The sequence below is a fragment of the Peromyscus maniculatus genome, chromosome 1 (genome assembly GCF_049852395.1).
Source record: "Peromyscus maniculatus bairdii isolate BWxNUB_F1_BW_parent chromosome 1, HU_Pman_BW_mat_3.1, whole genome shotgun sequence".
In the NCBI taxonomy this organism is placed as follows: Eukaryota; Metazoa; Chordata; class Mammalia; order Rodentia; family Cricetidae; genus Peromyscus; species Peromyscus maniculatus.
In genome coordinates this window covers 12,640,001-12,660,624 of record NC_134852.1, presented here as the reverse complement: position 1 = coordinate 12,660,624, position 20,624 = coordinate 12,640,001, and the positions used below count along the sequence as shown (strand labels likewise).

The 20,624-nt window shown below is 50.2% G+C and overlaps 1 protein-coding gene and 1 long non-coding RNA gene across 3 annotated transcripts in view; both read left to right on the top strand.

The window, feature by feature from the left end:
• Nucleotides 1–291: 291 nt before the first annotated feature.
• Nucleotides 292–2,780, top strand: Tmem86b (transmembrane protein 86B). Of its 2 annotated transcripts, none has more exons than XM_006991954.4 (3): nt 292–574; nt 977–1,223; nt 2,066–2,780. In XM_006991954.4, exons 1-3 carry the CDS (start codon nt 524–526, stop codon nt 2,446–2,448), a joined length of 681 nt encoding a protein of 226 aa, XP_006992016.1. In that variant the 5' UTR covers nt 292–523; the 3' UTR covers nt 2,449–2,780. The 2 variants fall into 2 exon arrangements, with proteins under 2 accessions (XP_006992016.1, XP_042127043.1); XM_042271109.2 differs by having other exon boundaries at nt 342–574; nt 986–1,223.
• A 2,604-nt stretch (nt 2,781–5,384) lies between these two features.
• Nucleotides 5,385–20,624, top strand: part of LOC143271923 (uncharacterized) — a 17,303-nt gene continuing 2,063 nt past the window's right edge. Inside the window, exons 1-2 of the long non-coding RNA XR_013049257.1 lie at nt 5,385–5,693; nt 18,264–18,450. This is a non-coding gene — a long non-coding RNA (uncharacterized LOC143271923). The remainder of the gene's footprint in view (nt 5,694–18,263; nt 18,451–20,624) is intronic.

The following is a 20,624-nucleotide window of genomic DNA, read 5'->3' as shown; positions in this document are numbered from 1 at the left end:
TGAGGAACCTAGTGCCGGGTGGGCGCCTGGCACCCCAGACCCTGTGTTCGATCTCCACGGGAGGGAGTGAGCCCCAGAACAGTGAGCGAGTGTGCAGTGGGGTCATCAGCCTGGGGTTGAAGCCCAGTGCCATCCAGCACAAGGCAGGGCTTCTCTCCAGTCTCTGCTGCCTCCCGTTCTTCAGGGCTGGTGTGGGGTAGGTACCCCTCTGTGGAACTCTGCATTGTCCCTTCTGATTGGCTGGGCACCAGACAATGGGAGGTCCACGTGGGGGGCTCACCTGCACGGGCCAATTAGAGGAGGAGCTGGCCAGGTTCTAGGTGCTGGGGGAGGGGCTGTGAAGGGTGGAGGGACCCTTGAGTCCTGATGGGCACTTTATCAGCAAGTGCCAGACAAGAACAGGCCTCGGGTGAGCCCTGTTATCAGCCCCAGAGTCCATAGGACACTTGGATTAATGTGTAACCTTACAGGGCTTCCCCTCTGCCCTCTGAAGCCACTGGTTCCTAAGTAGACACCACTCAACATGGATGCTAGAAAAGAAGGGCTGCCCCTGAAGACACTCTTCTCAGACCAAGTGAGAGCCTGTGGGGTGGGGGTGGGTTCCAGCCTGGGAACGTGGGCAACCCTAGGGCCTGCGATTCTCTTTGTGGTGAGTTGATTGGGATCCCCTGTCCCCCAGGAGTCTGGGTTCTAAGGTACTGTGGTTTTGTCCTTGCAGGAGACATGAGTGACAAAAAATACCAAAGTGACTAAAGATTGTGGTCCCTAAAGTCCAGCCTGGACACACCGTGGGTCCTGGCATGAGGGTGGTATGAGGGGCAGGTGTTAAAATATCCTAGACTGGTCTTGAGTCCAGCATCCTCCTGTCCCCATCTCTTAAGTACTGGAATGACAGACACTCCCACCATCCTTGCTGTGACCCCTGCCTGAGGACTGGGCTGAGTGTGGGGGGCTGAGCAGCTTCCCTCTCCTGAAGCACCCACAGGTCCGCAGGTGGCTGGCTCCCTTCATCCTTACCTGCTCAGTCTACTTCCTCCTCTGGATTCCCGAGGACCAGCCTTCCTGGGTCAGTGCCCTGGTCAAGTGCCTGCCCATCCTCTGCCTGGTTGTGTTCCTGTGGGCTGTGGCCCCTGGTGGAAGCTACTCCTGGCTCCTCCAGGGGGCCCTTGTGTGTTCTGCTGTGGGAGATGCCTGCCTCATCTGGCCTGAAGCTTTCCTTTATGGTGAGCGGGACCCTGTGACATTACATCTAGGGCTCTGGTGGGGTGGAGTCAGTGCTGGGACACAACTTTGGGATGCAGGGAGCTTCTTCCCCTAGAGTCCCTGGGCTGAAGTAGGCCGTGGTCCTGAGACACCAGGAGGCAGTGAGGAGTGGCCGGCAGCTCACAGCTCATCCAGGGGCTCGGGGTTGGGCTCGTTGGTTGGAAGGGGTGGTGTGGGAAAAGGTCAAGTTCTTAAGACATCTCTAGTCCAGGCTGGTCTGAAGGGCCTGGAACGTTGGGGTCCTCCTGCCTTAGCTTTCTTTCTCAAGTGCCGGGTTTACAGGAATATACAGAAATTCCCCTACCACACTTGGTATTGAGGCATCTTCTTCAAGGATGTGTGTGCATGTGGGGAGAGTGGCCATCCTGGGCATGGGAACTGTGTGGGAAGGACCTGGGGTAATGGCATGTGAGTTACTTTGCCCAAATGGACCAGTCTGGCTGGAGTGGGGTGGTTGCTAAAACAAGGGTGTAGGGCTTCCCAAACACATGTGGAGTTGATGGACACTTGGACAGAGCAAGCACATGACAGCATGAATTTGAAGGTCATTCCCATTGCTCTGGGAGCTGATAGAACACCCAAGGATGGAAAGGAAGTGCAAACCCACCAGGAAAAGGGGTGCTATAATCTCAGTAGAAAATGATAGTGCCATGGCCATGGGGCGGGTGGAGCTGGTGCTTTGGGGACATTGTTCCTTTGGGTCTGGTGGTGGCCAAGACAACAGTGAGAAGCAGGAGGCCAACTCCCGCCTCCCTGGGCACCCACCCCTGCCTCACTGGGTGCCCATACCTCTCTCCCTCAGGCATGGCTGCCTTCTCTGCTGCCCATTTATTCTACCTCTGGGCTTTTGGCCTGTCCCCGCCGCAGCCCGGATTGCTGCTGTACATCATCCTGGCCTCGCTCGTCTACTACAGCTTCATCCTGCCACACCTGGAGCTGGAGATGGTCCTTCCCGTGTTGGCCTATGGGCTGGTCCTGAGCTCCATGCTGTGGCGCAGCCTTGTCTGGGGTGGGACTGCTGGCTGGGGCGGTGTGCTCTTCACAATCTCCGACGGTGTGCTGGCCTGGAACACTTTCGTCAGCTCCTTACCCTTTGCCCGCCTAATGACCATGAGCACCTACTACGCAGCCCAGCTCCTCATCACCCTGTCAGCCCTCAGGAACCCCGGGCTCAAAACCCACTAATGCAGGACCCAGACAGCACGGTGGCCCCTCTCCCATAAGGACCTTGGCTTTTCACATTGACCCAGCCTGGCAAGTGGACACTTCCGGTCATGTGCCTGCAGATACTTGACCATCTCGAAACATCTGCATACTGTTGGCAGAATTTCAAATCTACCGCTGAGATCAAGCTGCCTTCCCTGGCTTCTGATTGTGGATTCCAGGCCCCCCAACCCAACCTACATCTTCCCCTCCCCGTGCCTGTTTCCTTTTCCCAGTCAGCCTTCCCTCCCCAGCTGCCCCTCCACACTGCCCCGAATATGAACCTAGCTGCTCAAGTAAAATGAGTGTTGGAATATCAGTGTCGCCATTATTTGGGAGGAATGTGTAGGGTGACAGTTCATTACAGCAAACATGACTTTTTTCCCCTTTAAAGATTGTTTGGGTGTGAGTGGGTACACGTGTGTGCCGATATGCATACCTGAACGCTCCCACTGAAGTCAGAAGAGGACGTCTGGAGTCATCTCACTGCCCACTTGTTTGAGGCAGGACCTCTCTCCCTGAACCCATGGCTTGCGGTTTCTTAGGCCAGAAGCCAACAAGCCCTGGTAATGCTGTCTGCCCTTAGAGCTGGGGTTATAGACTTGTGTTTAGGGGTTCAAACTGCGACCCCTTGGATTGCATGGCAAGTACTCTTTGTGTGTGTATACGCACACAGACACCTATGTACATACATACATTGAGTTGTGCACACTTGTGTCAGTGTGTTAGGTATGTGGAGAGAAATGACCTGTGGAGGCCAGAGGTGTCAGGCCCCCTGGATCTGCCTTACAGGCATTACAGGCAGCTGTGAGCTGCCTGATGAGGCTTCTGGGACCTTTGCAAGAGAAGTATGCATTCTTTTTCTTGTTTTTTAATTATTAATTTTTAAAATTTATTACCAACCACAGTTTCCCCTCCCTCCTCTCCTCCTGTTCCCTCCACCCATCTCCTCCTTCCTCCCCACCCCATCCACTCTTCAGAAAGGGTAAGGCCTCCCATGGGAGTCAACAAAGCATGGCCTTGATGCAGGGGGGAAGAGCTTAGTCCTGCCTCAACGTGAGAAGTATGCATTCTCAATGAGTCATCTCCATCCTCCAAACTTTCTTTCTCTTTTCTCTTTTTCTTTCCTCACTTTGTAACCCAGGCTGGCCTTGGACTCAAAAATCAACTCCTAACAAGCACTCTGGACTGCTGAGTTATTTGATGCTCTAGCCCTTAAACATGTCTTTTCAGACAGGATTTTATCATGTAACCCTAACCTGGGCTCAAATTCACTATCCTGCCTCAGCAAATGTCCCGATTAATCCCTGTGATTCAGGCCTGGTGCCTGAATCACATCCTTTCCAGACCCACTTCCCGTGTGTGTGTGTGTGTGTGTGAGAGAGAGAGAGAGAGAGAGAGAGAGAGAGAGAGAGAGAGAGAGAGAGAGAGAGAGAGAGAGAGGGAGGAGAGAGAGAGAGAGAGAGGAGAGAGACTCTAGTTACAGGTGAGATTACAGAAGTGAGACTGGAAAAGTTTTATTACTATTTGTATGTATATACTGAGGTTATAGGTTGGGGGATTGTGTGTGTGGGTGTGTGCGTGCGTGCGTGTGTGGGCGTGGGCGTTGGCGTGGGCGTGGGTGTGGGTGTGTAGGCCAGAGGTCAACCTCCAGTGACATTTTTTATAACCCACATGAAGTATCAGGCATGGAAGCATGTACATGTATTTATAGTCCCACTGATGGAGATAGGCTGGGTGGTCAATGAGCCCAAGGGATCCTCCTGTCTCCACCAGTGGGATTATAAACCCAGGTCCTCATGTTTATATAGCAAGCACTTTACCAACCTGTCTATTTACCTGCTCCACCCTGTAAGGATTTTGTCCTTAATTACGTCATCAGCCTGGGACAGCGTCCCAGCCTAAAAAGCGGGTAGACCCTCTGTGTGTCCCTCTTTCCTTTCCGCTCTTTCCTTCTGTCCTTTCTCTCCCTCTCTCTTTTTCTCCCCCTTTCTCTCCACCCCCACCCCCCAATAAAGCTCTAAAAAGGTAACCATGGCCTGTGATTCTTCAGACCAGCACTCTCCTCCGCCGCCGGCATGGCCGCTGCGGGCGGTGGCCAGCCAGGAGCAGTGCCGTTTAACCAACAACCCCCCCCCCCCCTTTGACTCAGTGTCTGGTAGCTCAGGCAGTCTTTGAACTACTTGTGTAGCTGAAGATGGCCTTGAACTCTGGTGCTCCTGCCTCCACCTCTTAGGTGCTAGAATGACTTGTGTGTACATTTGTGCAATGTTGGGATAGCATCCAGGGCTTTGTGCATGCTAGGCGAGCACTCCACAAGTGAGCTGCATCCTCTGCAAGACAGCTTTTTTGTTTTGTTTTGTTTTGTTTTTCAAGACAGGGTTTCTCTGTGTAGTTGTGGTGCCTGTCCTGGATCTTGCTCTGTAGACCAGGCTGGCCTTGAACTCACAGAGATCCTCCTGGCTCTGCCTCCTGAGTGCTGGGATTAAAGGCGTGCGCCACCACCGTCTGGCTAGCAAGACAGTTTTTTAGGGAACATAACCCACTGTAGTCACAGTGTCAGAGAAGTGGCAATAGAGGGACCTTGGAGAGGACAGGTTGCAATAGATGGGTGTAGAGTAGGAAGTAAGTGCTTAGGGATGGCCCTCATCAGCGTGTGACCTTGACAAGCCACTTCCCGTGTCTGGGCTTCCTGTTCTGTGCCAGAATACATGAGGATCAACATCTCTGACTCCACTGCTTAGTTCATACTGTACCTTTAGTGACCATGGAAGCAGAAGCATGACTTCTACATCCACGACACCCCTTCAGGACTCATTACAACAGAAAACGACACAAAAGTTGCTATGTGTGATGAATACTTGCGGTATAGCCCTCGAGAGGCTGAAGCAAGGGGGCCAGCCATTGGACGCCAGCCTGGCTTTCATAGTGCGTTCCAGGGCAGCCTGGGATGCTTTGTTAGACCCGCTTTCAAAAAACCGAAGTTGGGCTGGGGTGTGGCTCAGAGTGCAGTCTCCAGCACTGTGCATAAACTTGGCGTGATAGTGCAAACATGACCTTCACACTTGGGGGGTGGAGACGGGAGGATCAAAAGCTCAGCTCACACTTGACTGCGTAGCGTATTTAGGGCTGCACAGCATATTTGATCTCAAGTGGGGATCGAAGGAGAACTGCAGGAGTGTGTTCTTCCCTCTCACTATGTGGAACTCGGTTTATTAGGATTGGCAGTAAGTGCTTTATTTCACCTTTTTGTGAGTATGTATGTGCATGCATGTTTGTATGTGTTCACATGTCTAGATGTGAGTGCATGTGTGTGCTGCATGCTTGAGGCCTGTGAGGGGCTCTGCAAACACTGTGGCCGGCAGAATAATGATCCACATGAAACAAGAAGGAAATCCGGTTCAGCTGAGTTGCTGGTGTTGGTTCAAACTTCTAGGCCCTGACCCCAGGCAGTTTATTTCGGGTATTATTTAAGTATAGTACAATTTGGGAGAAAAAGAAAAGTTCCTGGTGTAACACAAACCCCTGTGCTCAAGGACTCATAATTACCTTGAAACTCAAAGTACATGTCGTTTCTTCCATGAAGATGGATTCTAGAGATAGGCTACGTACATGTATTTAAGGCCTAGGGGAGGATCTGATATGGTCTAGGTCATGCAGATAGTGTAGAGGTCATCTGGGTTATTAGTGACCTCTGATCCTGGCTGGGGGAGCTTGGGGGAACCCCTGGCCATACAGATAACACACGTGCCACCTAGACTATTAGCTGCCTCCCGTCATGCTTGAGGGAGTTTGGTATGGCCTGGCCCTACAGATAGACCGAGGATCACCTAAGCTATTAGCCACCTCTGTTCCCAGCCTTCTGGGCAGAAAACAGGTTATACATCTTTTCCTTGAAAAGACAACCATGCATGTTTTTTGTTTGTTTTGTTTTGTCTTTCAAATACTAATTTCATTTGCATTGGTGTGCATGTGTGTCTGTATGAGAGCGTTGTATTCCCAGGAACTAGAGTTACAGTTGTGAGCTGCCATGTGGGTGCTGGGGATTGAACCTGGGTCCTCTAGCAGAACAGTCAGTGCTCCTAACCACTGAGCCATCTCTCCAGCCCCCAGCCCTGCATGTTTAACATTCCTGGTTTCCCTGGTGCTATCTATGAGTTCAAAGACCTTTGTGCTCCCACCAGAGGCTCTAGGCATCAAGTGTCTTTCTCAACCATTGCCAGGCTTATTTATTGAGGCAGGATCTCTTGCTGAACTCCAATTGGCTGTTCTGACTCCTCTGGCTAGTCAGCTTGTTCCAGATGCAACATGTCTCTGTCTGCTTCTTGCCTGTTGGGATTACAGTCAAGCTGCCATAACCACCAGAATGCATCTTTTCTGTGGATTCTGGGGATCTGAACTCTGGCTCTCATACCTATGTTGCAAGTGCTTTACCTCTCCACCTGTTTTGTATTTAAGACTGGATCTCACCCTCTCATCTAGGCTGACCTCAGATTCACTGTGTAGTCCATGTAGGTCAAACTGGCAGCAGGTCTCTCTGCCTCAGCTTCCTAAGTGCTAGGGTTACAGGTAAGAGCTTGTAACCAGTTAAAAGCTGAAATTCTATAACCATTAAACAGTATCCCATTCCTTTTTCCTACCTCTGTAAGTTCCACTATTTTAGGTGCTTTTTTAAAATACATTTTTCACAAAATAAGTTTTTTTTTTTTTGGTCTTTTGTGTATTATTTGACAATTTCATGTGCATTCTCTATCCTTACCTTATCCACCCCGGAATTCTGCAGTGCCAGCAGAAGTCAGAAGAGGGCATCAGATTCCCCAGAACTGGAGTTAAGGCATGTGTGGGCCACTGTGTGGTGGCAATGACCAGGGCCCCGGTCTCCTGGAAGAGCAGCAAGTGCTCTTTAACCACTGAGCCGTCTCTTAAGCTCATCCCCCATCTCTCATTGAACATAGAACTCATGGTTGAGGCTGGCTGGCCAGCAAGCCCCAGAATTCCGTCTCTACCACCCCAGAGCTGTGTGTGCCACCTGCCGTTAGTGGGTGCTGGAGATGGGATTCGGGTCTTCATGCTTGCCCAGCAGGTAGTTTCCCGTTGACCCTCCCCGGCCTGCTAGTTCAATTTTAATTCCTTGAGGAGCTGTTGCATGATTCCCAGAGCAGCCTCACCACTTTATGTTTCTACCAGTATGCAGGGGGCCGGTTTCCTAAGGCCTCACTAACTTTGTTTTTCCCCACGTTCCTCTGTGTGTGTGTGTGTGTGTGTGTGTGTGTGTGTGTGTGTGTATGCACATGCACATAAACGAAGTGTCCAAAGATGATCCAGGCAGAACTCCATGTAAGTGCTGGGAGCCATGCTCAGATCCTCTATAAGAACAGTACACATAGCAGTACACTCCTTTAATCCCAGCACTTGGGGGGGGGGGCAGAGGCAGGTGGATCTCTGAGTTCAAGGCCAGTCAACATAGTGACTTTCCAGGGCAACCAAGACCCTGCCTCTAAAAAGAGCAAACAAAAAAAAACAAAACAGAAAAACAGCACACACTCTTTTTTTTTTTCCTTTTATTTTATTTTACAATACCATTCAGCTCTACATATCAGCCACAGGTTCCCCTGTTCTCCCCCCTCCCACCCCCTCCCTTTACTCCCAGCCCAGCCCCCATTCCCACCTCCTCCAGGGCAAAGCCTTCCCCGAGGACTGCGATCAATCTGGCAGACTCAGTCCAGGCAGGTCCAGTCCCCTCCTCCCAGGCTGAGCCAAGTGTCCCTGCATAAGCTCCAGGATTCAAACAGCCAACTCATGCCATGAGCACAGGACTTGGTCCCACTGCCTGGATGCCTCCCAAACTGATCAAGCCAATCAACTGTCTCACCTATTCAGAGGGCCTGATCCAGCTGGGGGCCCCTCAGCCTTTGCAGCACACACTCTTAACTATCTCTCCAGCTCCTCCGTCTGTGTATTTTTTTTTTTTTTAAATGTTAGTTGTTATGGTTTGTTTGAACATGAAATGTTCCTCACAGGATCATGTATTTAAATGCCCTCAACTGGTGACACTGTTTTGGGGAGCAGGGTGTTGGGTCTTGCTGGTGGAGGTAGGGCTGGCCCCTCCTCCTATCCCATTCTCTCTGCTTCCTCATCCACAAATGTGTGAACGAGCTACACACAAGCTCCCACTGCCGCAGATGGCGCTGCTCTGGCTGCCACCCCTTTGCCGTCACCGTGGACTCCCTTGAAACTGTGGGCCAGAGGACCCCTTAAGTTGCTTATTTTTATTTTCATTTTCTTCCTCCCTCCCTCCTTCCCTCCCTCTCTCCCTTCCTTCTTTTCTTTCAACTTCCTCTCCCTCTCCCTCTCCCTCTCCCTCTCCCTCTCTCCCTCTCCCTCTCCCTCTCCCTCTCTCTCTCTGCCCAGGCTGGTCTCAAACTCACTAAGTAATGGAGGAGTGGAAGATGACCTTGAACTTCTGGTCTTCCCGCCTCCACCTCCTGCATATTGGGCTTATAGGCATTCATCATGCACACCTGGCTTCTCTTAAATTGCCTCTGACAGGTATTTTGAAAAAGGGATGGGAAAAGTAGCTAACAGATATCCTGATGGATGTGTGGAGATACGACAGTGTGTGTGTGTGTGTGTGTGTGTGTGTGTGTGTGTGTGTGTGTGTGTGTTTTAAAGATTGATTTATTTTATGTGTCTAAGTGTTTTGTCTGTGTGTATGTCTGCACCACATGCATGCCTGGTGCCTTTGGAGGTCAGAAGAGGGCATCTGAGCCACAGAACGGGAGCTACAGACAGTTGTAAGCCACTCTGTGGGTGCTAGGGATCAAACCTGGGTCCTCTAGAAGAGCAGCCAGTGCTCACTGAGCCCATCTCTACAGCCCCCATTCAGTGTGGTTTTGATTCTCTTCCTTTCATGCTTGAAGATGCCGAGTGCCTGCTGGCATGCTCTCTGGACACTGTTTTTCTCTAACCTTGTTCTTACAATCCTTTACCTATGGTCCCGCCTCTCACACATTTGTTCCCATGTTCTCGCTGGCTAACCCAAAAGTGTCCTCCCTCCCTCCCTCCCCCCTCCCTCCCTCCCTCCCTCCCTCCCTCCCCCCCTCCCTCCCTCCCTCCCTCCCCCCTCCCCCCTCTCCAGGCCACCTTTGAACTTGATATATAGCTGAAGATGATGTTGAACTTTGATTCTCCCTTTGTACTTCCCAGTTACTGAGATTACAGACATTATGGTCCCCAGTTTCCGTAGTACTGGGAGTCAAACCCACAGCTTGGTGCGTGTGGACAAGCACTCTGCCAACTAAATTACACTGTGAGTTGAAGGCCAGCCTGAACTATAGAAGATCCTGTCATGAGGAAAAGAAAAAAGAAAGAAGGGAAGAAAGGAGGGAGGGAGGGAGGGAAGGAAGAAACAGGGGAAACAACAATAAATAGAATAGCCCTATATTGTGGTGCATGCCTGTAACCTCAGCCCTCAAGAGGCAGAGACAGGAAGATTGCAGTGAGTTCAAGGTCAGCCTCTTCTACACACGGAATTCCAAGCTAGCAGGGCTACACCTTGAGACTCACAAAATACAAAAATTAAAATAACTGGGTAAAGGGGCTGGCTGCTCAGCCGTGGCAGTCTGAGTTCGATCCATGCAAGCCACAGGAAGGTGAATAAACAGAACTGTCTCTACGAATTAATTCTCTACGAATTAATTCCCTGTCTACAGACTTCCACAACTGTGCCTTGACAAGCACACACACACACACGACAGTACTTTTTCTTTTTAAAATACATTTTCAATTCTAATAGAAGTCTTTCACTTTACCCTCTTCATCGCCTCACTCTCAAACTGATAGACCCTTTTTCTTTGATTAGTATTGTTATATACATTGTTATATGTATACATATGCACAAATATATAAATATAATCTGCTGAGTCTTTTTGTCTATATGGTTTCAGGGTTGACCATTTTGTACAGAAGAACCAGTAAGGGGTTCTTTCTCTCTCTCTCCCAGGAGTCATTAGTTGCCTGTAGTTCTTTGTCTAGGGGTGAGATCACGTGAGGCGTCCCCCATTTCTCGGAGTGTGTTTTGCAGTAGACTTCCTGGTCCTCTGGCTCTCACAGTCTTCCCGCCCCCTCTCCATGATGTTCCCTGAGCCAGATGCAGGAGCTGTGCTGTAGATTTATCCATCGAGGCTTTGCATTGTGTCCAGCTGTGGTCTTCCGTGATGGCCACCGTTGGACCAAGTTTTACGTACCCAAGACTGACCTCAAACTTGCTGTTAGCTGAGGCTGGGCTTCAACTCCTGGTCTTTCTGCCTGTACCTCCCAAATGCTGGGGTTGATGGCAGGGGTGTGCTGCCATACCTGGCTTTAAATGTCTTATTTGTTTGTTTATTTGACAACCCAAAAAGACTGCTGTTTCCCCTCCTTCCTCTCCTCCCAGTCCATCCCCTTCCCCCATCCTCTATGCCCCCCTCCCCATCCACTCTCCTTATCTACTCAGAGAAGGGCAGGCCTCCCATAGGTATCAACCAAGCATAGCATATCAAGTTGAAGGCTGGATGACACAACCCAGTATGAGGAGTAGGATCCCAAAAGCCAGCACGAGAATCAAGGACCGCCCCTGCTCCCACTGTTAGGAGTCCCACAAGAAGACCAAGCTACACAACTGTCACATATGTACAGAGGGCCTAGGTCAGTCCTGTGCAGGCTCCCTGGTTGTTGGTTCAGTCTCTGTGAGCTCCTATGAGCCCTGCTTAGTTGATTCTGTGGGTTTTCCTGTGGCATCCTCGACTCCTCTGGCTCCTATAATCCTCCTTCCCCCTCTTCTACAGGATTTCCCCCAGGTCTGCCTAATGTTTGGCTGTGGTTCTCTGCATCTGTTTGCATCAGTGGCTGGATGAAGCCTCTCTGATGGCAATTGGACTAGGCACGAATCTTTCAAGGTCTTTACCACTGGAATGTTTAATAACATTGAGCGCTGGACCTGGTGGGATAGGCCGGTCATCCTAGCTACTTAGAAGACTGAGCCAGAAAGTTTGCATGCAAACTCCAGGCCTGGCTGGGCAACCTAGTGAAACCTTATATCAAAAGAAAGCAAACGAAACCACAGGCTTGAGGGATGGCTCAGAGGTTAAGAGCACTTACTGCTTTTACAGAGGACCTGGGTTCAGTTCCCAGCACCCACATGACAATCCACAAACGTCCACAACTCTGGTACCAGAGGATCTGACGCCCTCTCCTGACCTCTGCGGGTGCCAGGCATGCATGTGGCACACACACACACACACACACACACACACACACACACACACACACAAAATAAGTGTAAGAGGTTTGAACATTAGAAGGAGTAGAGCTTGGCTCAGCTGTAGTGCGCTTTCTGAGAACCCAGCACTGAGGGTCTGTCAGGGGTTAGAGCAGCTGCCCCAGCATCCAACAGTAAGGGCCTGGGGTGGGGGGAGCAGCAGAGTGCTTCTCTAGCCCAAGATTCAACCCTCATCTGCGTACTACAGCTTCTAGGGAAATACCTTGGCTCAGGATTTTGCCGTCTCTGTCAAGAGAAACAAGAAGCAGGGTGTATTAGGATTCTATAGAGGGACAGACATGATAGAATGGTACACACTAAAGGGGATTGTTGGGACCCCATGAAGCTGAAAATCTGTAAGGCAAAGGACACCATCAATAGGACAAAATGGCAGTCTACAGAATGGGAAACATCTTTACCAACCCCACATCTGACAGAGGGCTGATACCCTAAATATGTAAAGAACTCAAGAGATTAGACATCAACAAAACAAATAATCCAATTAAAAATGGGGTACAGATCTAAACAGAGAATTCTCAATAGAGGAGTCTCAAATGGCTGAGAAACACTTAAAGGTCTGTTCAACATCCTTAGTCACCAGGGAAATGCAAATCAAAACGACTCTGAGATACCATCTTACACCTGTCAGAGTGGCTACGATCAAAACCACAAGTGGGCAGCTTATGCTGGAGAGGGTGTGGAGCAAGAAGAACACTCTCCCATGGTTGATGGGAGTGCAAACTTGTACAGCCACTTTGGAAATCAATATTGGGGGTCCTCAAAAAATTGGGAATTGATCTACCTCAAGCTCCAGCTATACCATCCTTGGGCATATACTCAAAGGAGGCTCAATCATACCACAAGAGCACATGCTCAATCATGTTCATTACAGCTTGATTCATAATAGCCAGAAACTGGAAACAACCCAGCTGTCCCTCAACTGAAGAATAGATAAAATTATATTTACACAATGGGTTATTATTCAGCTGTTAACAATGACATCATGATATTTGCAGGCAAAGGGATAGAACTAGAAAAAAAATCATCCTAAGTGAGATAAACCAGACCCAGAAAGACAAACATAGTATGTACTCACAAGTGGATATCAGCTGTTAAGTCAATGATATCCATTCTACTATCTACAGACCCAGAGAGGCTAAGTAACAAGAGGCCTCAAGGAGGGACGCATGGATCTCCCTGAAAAGGGGAAATAGAATAGATTTTGCAGGTGTACTTGGGGTGGGTGAGGGATGGGACCAGGAGGGATCAAACGTGTGTGTGTGTGTGTGTGTGTGTGTGTGTGTGTGTGTGTGTGTGTGTGTGTATGTGACGGAGAACTGGGAGAGATGACTGGATTTGAGGGGGATTTGGGGGAATGATGTAGAAACCTAGTGTAGGGCAAATTCCCTGGAATCTAGGAGAATGACCCTAGTGAAGTCTACTAGTAATGGGGGATACAGGGCCCGAACTTGTCATTTATAACCAGGCAAGACTTCTGCCAGTGGGAAAGGGACATCAACTCAGCCACATAACCTTTGGCCTACAAACTGCCCTGCCTGCAAGATGTGCTTGGGGTAATGGTGGTACTTGTGGGAGTGGCCAACCAATGACCTGAGGCCCATGCCAGAAGAGGGAGCCCATGCCTGACACTGCCTGGATGGCCAGGAACCGGGGCGTGGACAGCCCGGAGACCTAGGGTAGAACCAAACATCACTGGCAAAAAAGGAAAAAGTCAATGAAATGATTCCTAGTTATATTCCACTATACTAATAGATTGGTACCTAGCCCAACTGTCATCGAGAGGCTTCCTCCAACAACGACAGGAGCGGAAGCAGAGACCCCCTGGCCAAACACTAGGCAGAGCCAGGGGAACCCCACAGAAGAGGAGGACGAAGGATTGTAGGAGCCAGAGTTGTAGAGGACCCCACAAAAAAATGGCCCCCAGAATCAGCTAAGCAGGGCTCATAGGGCTCACAGAGACTGAATCGACAAACACGGACCCTGTGTGAGTCTGAGATAGGTCCTCTGCGTGTATATTATGGCTGTGTAGCTTGGTCTTCTTGTGGGACTCCTGGCATTGGCAGTGAGGGATGTTTCTGCCTCTTATTTGGGACCCTTTCCTCCTACTGAGTTGCCTTTTCTGGCCTTGATATGAGGGTTTGAGCCTAATCTTATTGTATATTGTTATGCCATGTTTGGTGCATATCACTGGGAGGTCTGCTTTTTTTTTTTTTTTTTTTTTTTTAGGGAAATGGAGGAGGAGAGGATCTGGGGGAGGTGGTGAGAGGGACTGGAAAGAATGGAGGGAGGGGAAACTATGATCAGGATGTAATGTATGAGAGAAGAATAAATAAAAAAATAAGAAAAGAAAAAGAAAAGGGAGGGGGGATTTACCAGCTGGGTGGTGGTGGCACACGCCTTTAATCCCAGCACTTGGGAGGCAGAGGCAGATGGATCTCTGAGTTTGAGGCCAGCCTGGTCTACAGAGAGTCCCAGGACATCCAGGGCTACACAGAGAAACCCTGTCTTGAAAAACCAAAAGAATGAATAAATAAGGGTGGCGCAGAGATTGTGGGAGTGGCCAACGAATGACTGGTCCAGCCTAAGACCCATGCCAGGAGCGTAAGTCCACCCCTGACACTGCCTGGAGCTCCAGGACCCAGAGGCTGGATGACCCAGAGACCTAGGATAGAACCAAACAGGACTGGAAAAAAAAAACCCATGTTAACATAATGATGCCTAACAATATTCTGCCATACTCATAGATTGGTGCCTAGCCCAGTTGTCATCAGAGAGGCTTCACCCAGCAACTGATGGAAACAGATGCAGAGACCCACAGCTCAGAGAACCCCACAGAAGAGGGGGAGGAGGGATTATAGGAGCCAGAGAGGTCTAGGACATCAGGAGAACATGGCCCACAGAACCAACTAGCCTGGGCTCATAGGAGCTCACAGAGACTGAGGCAACAACCAGGGAGCCTGCACGGGACTGACCTAGGCCCTCTGCACATATGTGACAGTTGTGTAGCTTGGTCTTCTTGTGGGGCTCTGTGCAGTGGGAGCAGGGGCTGTCTCTGACTCTTTTTGCTGGCTTTTGGGACCCTGCTCCTCCTACTGGCTTGCCTTGTCCAGCCTCAACAGGAGGGGGGTGCTTAGTCTTACTGCAACTTGATATGCCATGTTTTGTTGCTATCCATGGGAGACCTGCCCTTTCCTGAATAGAAATGGAGGAGGAGTGGATGGTGGGGGCAGGCTGAGGTGGGGATAGGGCTAGAAGGAGAGGAGGGGGTCATACTGTGAAAAAGAATCTCAAAAGAATGAATGAATGAATAATTAATAAGAACAAGTAAATAAAAAGGGATTATACATTTGGCTTAAGCCATATGGTTTGGGTAGTCCAACAATGGCTGCCTTCACGCTGAAGAGGCTGAGTGAGAACTCAACAGCTGTCTGGTCTGAGACAGGATGACTCGGCTGTCCCAGTCTGGTGTTGAAGGCTGTGAGGATTTCTAAGAGAGCAGGGCTGAAGAAATCGATGTCGATGAAGGAACGCGGCGGCGACAGAGTAGATGAACTTGCCAACAAGACCCAAAAGCAAGCAGGCAAGAAACAGAAGCCTTTCCCCTCGTGCCTCCTCGTGTCTGCGCTGCCACCGGAAGGTGTTTCCCACATGGAGGTGTGTCCTCCCACTCTGGTTAATGTCATCAAGGAACCCTCACAGACAGAGTCAACCTTAATCTAGATAATCCCTCGAAGGTGTGCCCCCCCCCCAGGCTTTACCTGCATTGAGTCCAATTCTAGTCAGGTTGACAACCAAGGTTTGCCATCACAGGGGACAAACGATGGCTTTTCCAGAGTCTCAGGTAAGGTGTGCAAGGCTTGGAAGAGCTGAGGACACACGGTCGGAAATCCTGTCTCCACCCACTGTGGGATTCAAACCATTGCAGCTCATGTGCGGCTTATTCTGACAGAGATGCGCTCACTCAATCCTCCCTCTTGAGGGGGTATATAATTTAGTGGGTATCCAGCAGGGGTATAAAACCCAGGAAGGGTCTCACTACCACCCAACGTGCCTATGTGGCAGTAACTGGTACTGGATGGTCAGGAGTGGACGGCATCTTTCTTCTGAGCATGTGCAGGATGTCACCCCTCGCATCCCGTCTGCATCCCTCATGTGCCCTGTGCATATTCCGGCAACATGGCCTCTTGGCCAGGCCCTGGGGAGACAGGAGAAGAATAAGAGCATCCAGAAGACTGTGGGCACAGCCAATGACTGTCCTGGAAAGTGGCTGAGCACCATTTATGAAAACATCAATGAAGAGGCTGAGGAGAAAGCTCAATGATAAAGTGCTGGCCTCACAAGGCAAGGACATTAGTTGATCCCTATAACTCAACAATAAAAAAAAATAAAAAATAAAAGCTAGGGGTGGTAGCATGTGCTTGTAACTCCAGTGCTAGGGAGGAAGAGACAGGAAGGGTCCCCCAGGCTCACCAGCCAGCCAGTCTAGCCTACTTTGTGTCACGTGTGCCTGCCACCCAGTGCTGGGAGGATGCTTTCCGAGATAGCCAGAACTCACTACCCAGGCAGGCTAGCCGTCAGTGAATACTGGGTTCATCGAGAAATGATCTCAAAAGATAAGGTAGCGATCGATAGACAAAGATACCTGATGCTGCTGTTGGCCTCCACATGCAATATGCACACACTCATTAACAAGGCTGGTGCTGGTGGCGCACGCCTTTAATCCCAGCTGAGGTGGTGTTATGTGCACATGCACACACACACATACATACACACACATACACACACACACACACACACATACATACACACACATACACACACACACACACACACACACACACACACACACACACGAGTACACCTGCACACATGCATAAATATGGACACTAAGGCCACTTTCAACAAGTCCACCACAATAGCTGTCCTTCATTGGATGCCTTTCTAAGGCATAGGCACTTATCTCTAGATCTTTTTTTTTGTTTTGTTTTTTGCTTTTTGTTTATCGGGACAGAATTTCTCTGTGTAGTTTTGGCACCTTTCCTGGAACTCACTTTGTAGCCCAGGCTGGCCTTGAACTCATAGAGATCCACCTGTCTCTGCCTCCTGAGTGCTGGGATTAAAGGCGTGCGCCACCACCGCCTGGCTTATCTCTGGATCTTTTTGGCAGCACTCACTAGGGACCTGTACTGTGCTTTCTCCTGAGTTCTCAGGAGCAATGTCAGTGGTGCTAGATTCTTGCTTCCAGAACCACATCAGCACCGTGGACAGCACCAGGGAGGCTTGCCTACAAGGAAGACTTGGGTCTGGGCCGTCTTGGTGCCTGCAGTCTTGAAAGGTCTCTTCCTTATGCTCTACTGTGTTTCCAGCTGCCAAGAGGACACTCAGTGAGGGCTATGTCGGGTGGAGAACTGAGATGGTAAGGGTGTTCGATCACAGATGTCTGTTGGGTTACCTATTTCAGAGCGCAGAGAATTCCAGGTTAGAATGGCCATCCCCGCCACTTGGATCTGAGGGCTTCCACATCTGTGCATGTACCTCCTCCAGCATACACAGGCAGATCCCTGTTCCCAGCACGCTGTGGCCAGCCTACCGTCAGGAGGCTCCCAGCCCCAGGCTCCCTTCCCATGGTGCCGGTTGCTTCCTTCTCCAGTTAGTGAGGAGCTAAGAGAGCCTGGTTTCCACACAGGAGCCAGACAGGCTGCTGTCATCTCTGGGGTCTTTCAATCCTGGCTCCTCATGGATACGTCTAGGTAGAAAAACGCTAGCTGGGTCGGGTGGAGGGGTAAGCCTTGGAAAGGAGTAAGAATGAAGCAGGTGGGTCAGGACTGGCTTACTAGTGTGAGATCATAGGAGATCTAACCCCAGAGCTGAGTCACGGGGAGGGGGAAGTGGTCCATGAGTTTGCAGGGGGGAAGTATATGGATCCCAAGTGCAGATTAGGTGACCTTTCCTGAGTCTGCGGACTCCAAGAGCGGACAGGTGTTTCTATCCGGGAGATGTTCCCACTCTGATGAAAGGCAGGGAGCAATGGATAGTGTTAACAACAAAGGCAGCATGAGATTTACTTAAATTCCAACTGTGGGCCTGGAGGGATGGCTCAGTGGCTGGTTGCTGGCTTCACAAGGTTGAGGATCAGGGTTTGATCTCCAGAATTCATATACAAAATGCCAGGCTCCATGATGCTTGTAAGCCCAGTGCTGAGGAGGTGGACACCGTTAAATCCCTGGGGCTGACTGGCGAGCCAGTCCAGCCTAATCAGTGAGTTCTGGGCCAATGGGAGACCCTGTCTCAAAAATCAGGATTGGTGGTTCCTGAGGTATGACACCAAGATTTCCCCTCTGGCCTCTATACAAATATGTGCACGTGCGCGTGATATGGTCAGAGAATAGATCCAAACGGAGCCTGAAGTCATTTGTATTTCAGTCAACCAACATTTACTGAGAAACTGTATGTTCTAGTGAAGCCTTCTGTGTTGCAGGTCTGTGATCCCAGATAATTGGGAAGCCTAGGTAGGGAATGACAAGTTTTAGGACAGCCTGGGCAGCTTAATGAGAGTGCCTCAGAAGGTTAAAAGAAGGCCAGCAAGATGACTCCATGCATAAAGACACCTGCTGCCAAGCCTGCTGATGATCTGAATTCGGTCCTCTGAACCCACAGGGCAGAAGGTGAGAACTGACTCCCTCAAGTGGTCCTCTGATGTCCACACACTTGTGAGGTAAGAGGCAGGTGGATCTCTGAGTTCAAGGTCAGCCTGGTCTATGGAGCAAGTTCCAGGATAGCCAGGGTGACTCAGAGAAATCCTGTCTCAACTCCTCCCCCACAAAAAATTAAAATAAAACTGAGTTAAAGGTTAAAAAAAAAAGAGTTGGATGTGGTGTAACCACTGCACTTGGGAGGTAGAGGCAAGAGGATCAGGAGTTCAAGGCCAGCCTTGACTGCAGCGAGTCTTTCTGTCCCGCCAGCCAGCTCCTAAATAATGACTTATTAATTATGAAAGCTCAGCCTTAGCTTAGTCCTGTCCCACTAGCTCTTATAACTTAAATTAACCCGTTTATATTAATCTATGTTTTTGCCCCATGGCTTTTTACCTTCTCTCTATACTGCCCATCCTGCTTCCTCCATGAGTCTTGCTTATTAGGAGGTGTGGCCTTGTTGGCGGAAGTTTGTCACTGTGGGGGCGGGCTTTGAGGTCTCTTTTTCTCAAGCTTCCCTCCGTAAGCCAGTCAGTTGACGTCCTGCTGCTTCTGGTCAAGATGAAGCCAGTACCACATCTGCCTGTACACTGCTGTGCTCCCTGTCATGACAATAATGGCCTGAACCCCTGAAAGTGTAAGCCGCCACCTCAACTAACTGCTTTCTTTGTAAGAGTTGCTGTGGTCGTGGTGTCTCTTTCAGCAATAGTAAACTCTAAGACTTGGGGGCATGTGCTGGTTTGAACCCCCAGAGACTCAGATGTTTCAATGGCGGATCCCCAGTTGGTGAACTGTATGGGAAAGGTTAGGAGATGTGGTTTGTTGGAGGGGGTGTTGTTAGTTTTATGGGGCGCTGTTTACCCTGCAAGGAAGAGTCAGGAGGCACCCCAAAACCTGCTGTAAGAGTTCACTAGGAGAAGGGAGGGACAGGAAGGGGTGTGCTCAGGCCTGATGGAGAGACATGTGTGGAAGGGGGGGGGTACAAGGGATCCACCTTTAGTGGACTCCCCCACGCATGTGCATATGGGCCTATGTAGCTACACCACACATGTGCACATGTGTGACCATGCAGCACACGGATTATGTAGGATTTACGGACTAGGCGGAAATGACTAAGTGTCCTGCCAGCGCCTGCTTCGTCACGAGGGAGTGGCTAAAATGCCTATCAGGTGTGTCATTCGGGGTGGGCTTTGAGATTTTAGAAGCCCGTGTCATTCCCAATCAGCTCTCTGCCTCACGTGTATTGATCAGGATGTAAGCTCTCAGCTACTGCTCCATTGCCACGCCTGCCTGCTGCCACGCTCCTTACCACGATGGTCATGGACTCACCCTCTGTAATGTAAGCCCCAATAAACTCCTTCTATAGGATGCCTTGGCCACCGCGTCTTGTCACAGCCATAGACAAGTAACTAAAGCAAGGTAGAAGGATTAGTAATTCAAGGTCACTCACACCCTCATAGTGAGCTTGAGGCCAGCCTGAACATGTGAATCAAAAACCAAACTGGAGTCTGTGGCGGCGCACACCTTTAATCCCAGCACTCAGGAGGCAGGGGCAGTTGGGTCTCTGAGTTCCAGGCCAGCGTGGTCTCCAGAGCAAGTTCCAGGACAGATAGGGCTACACAAAGAAACCCTGTCTTGAAAAAACAAATGAACAAACAACAACAACAACAATGCAAACAAACAAAAACCTGGACTGGGATAGGGTTGTCTCTCTGTGGTAGTGTGTTTGACTAATGTGAGAGTTCCTGGGGTCAACTCCAGTACTAGAAAAACAAAAAGAGAATGCCGTGTGAATCTCCATCTGTAAACTGCAGTCCCCCAAGTCTCATGGCAGCACTATTTGGGATGGATGGAAAGCCCTCCCATTTCCTCTTCCGTGGGGTTTGAATAGGTATGGCCCCCAGAGACTCCTGGGTTTGAATGCTTGGTCCATGGGGAGTGGCACTATTGGGAGGCGTGGCCTTGTTAGAAGAAGTGTGTCACTGCGGGTGCGGGTGGTGGTGGTGATGGTGGTGGTGGTGGTGGTGGTGGTGGTGGTGGTGGTGGAGGTGGTGGTGGTGGTGGTGGTGGAGGTGGTGGTGGTGGTGGTGGTGGTGATGGTGTGGTGGTGGTGGTGGTTGTTGTTGTTGTTGTTGTTGGTGGTGGTG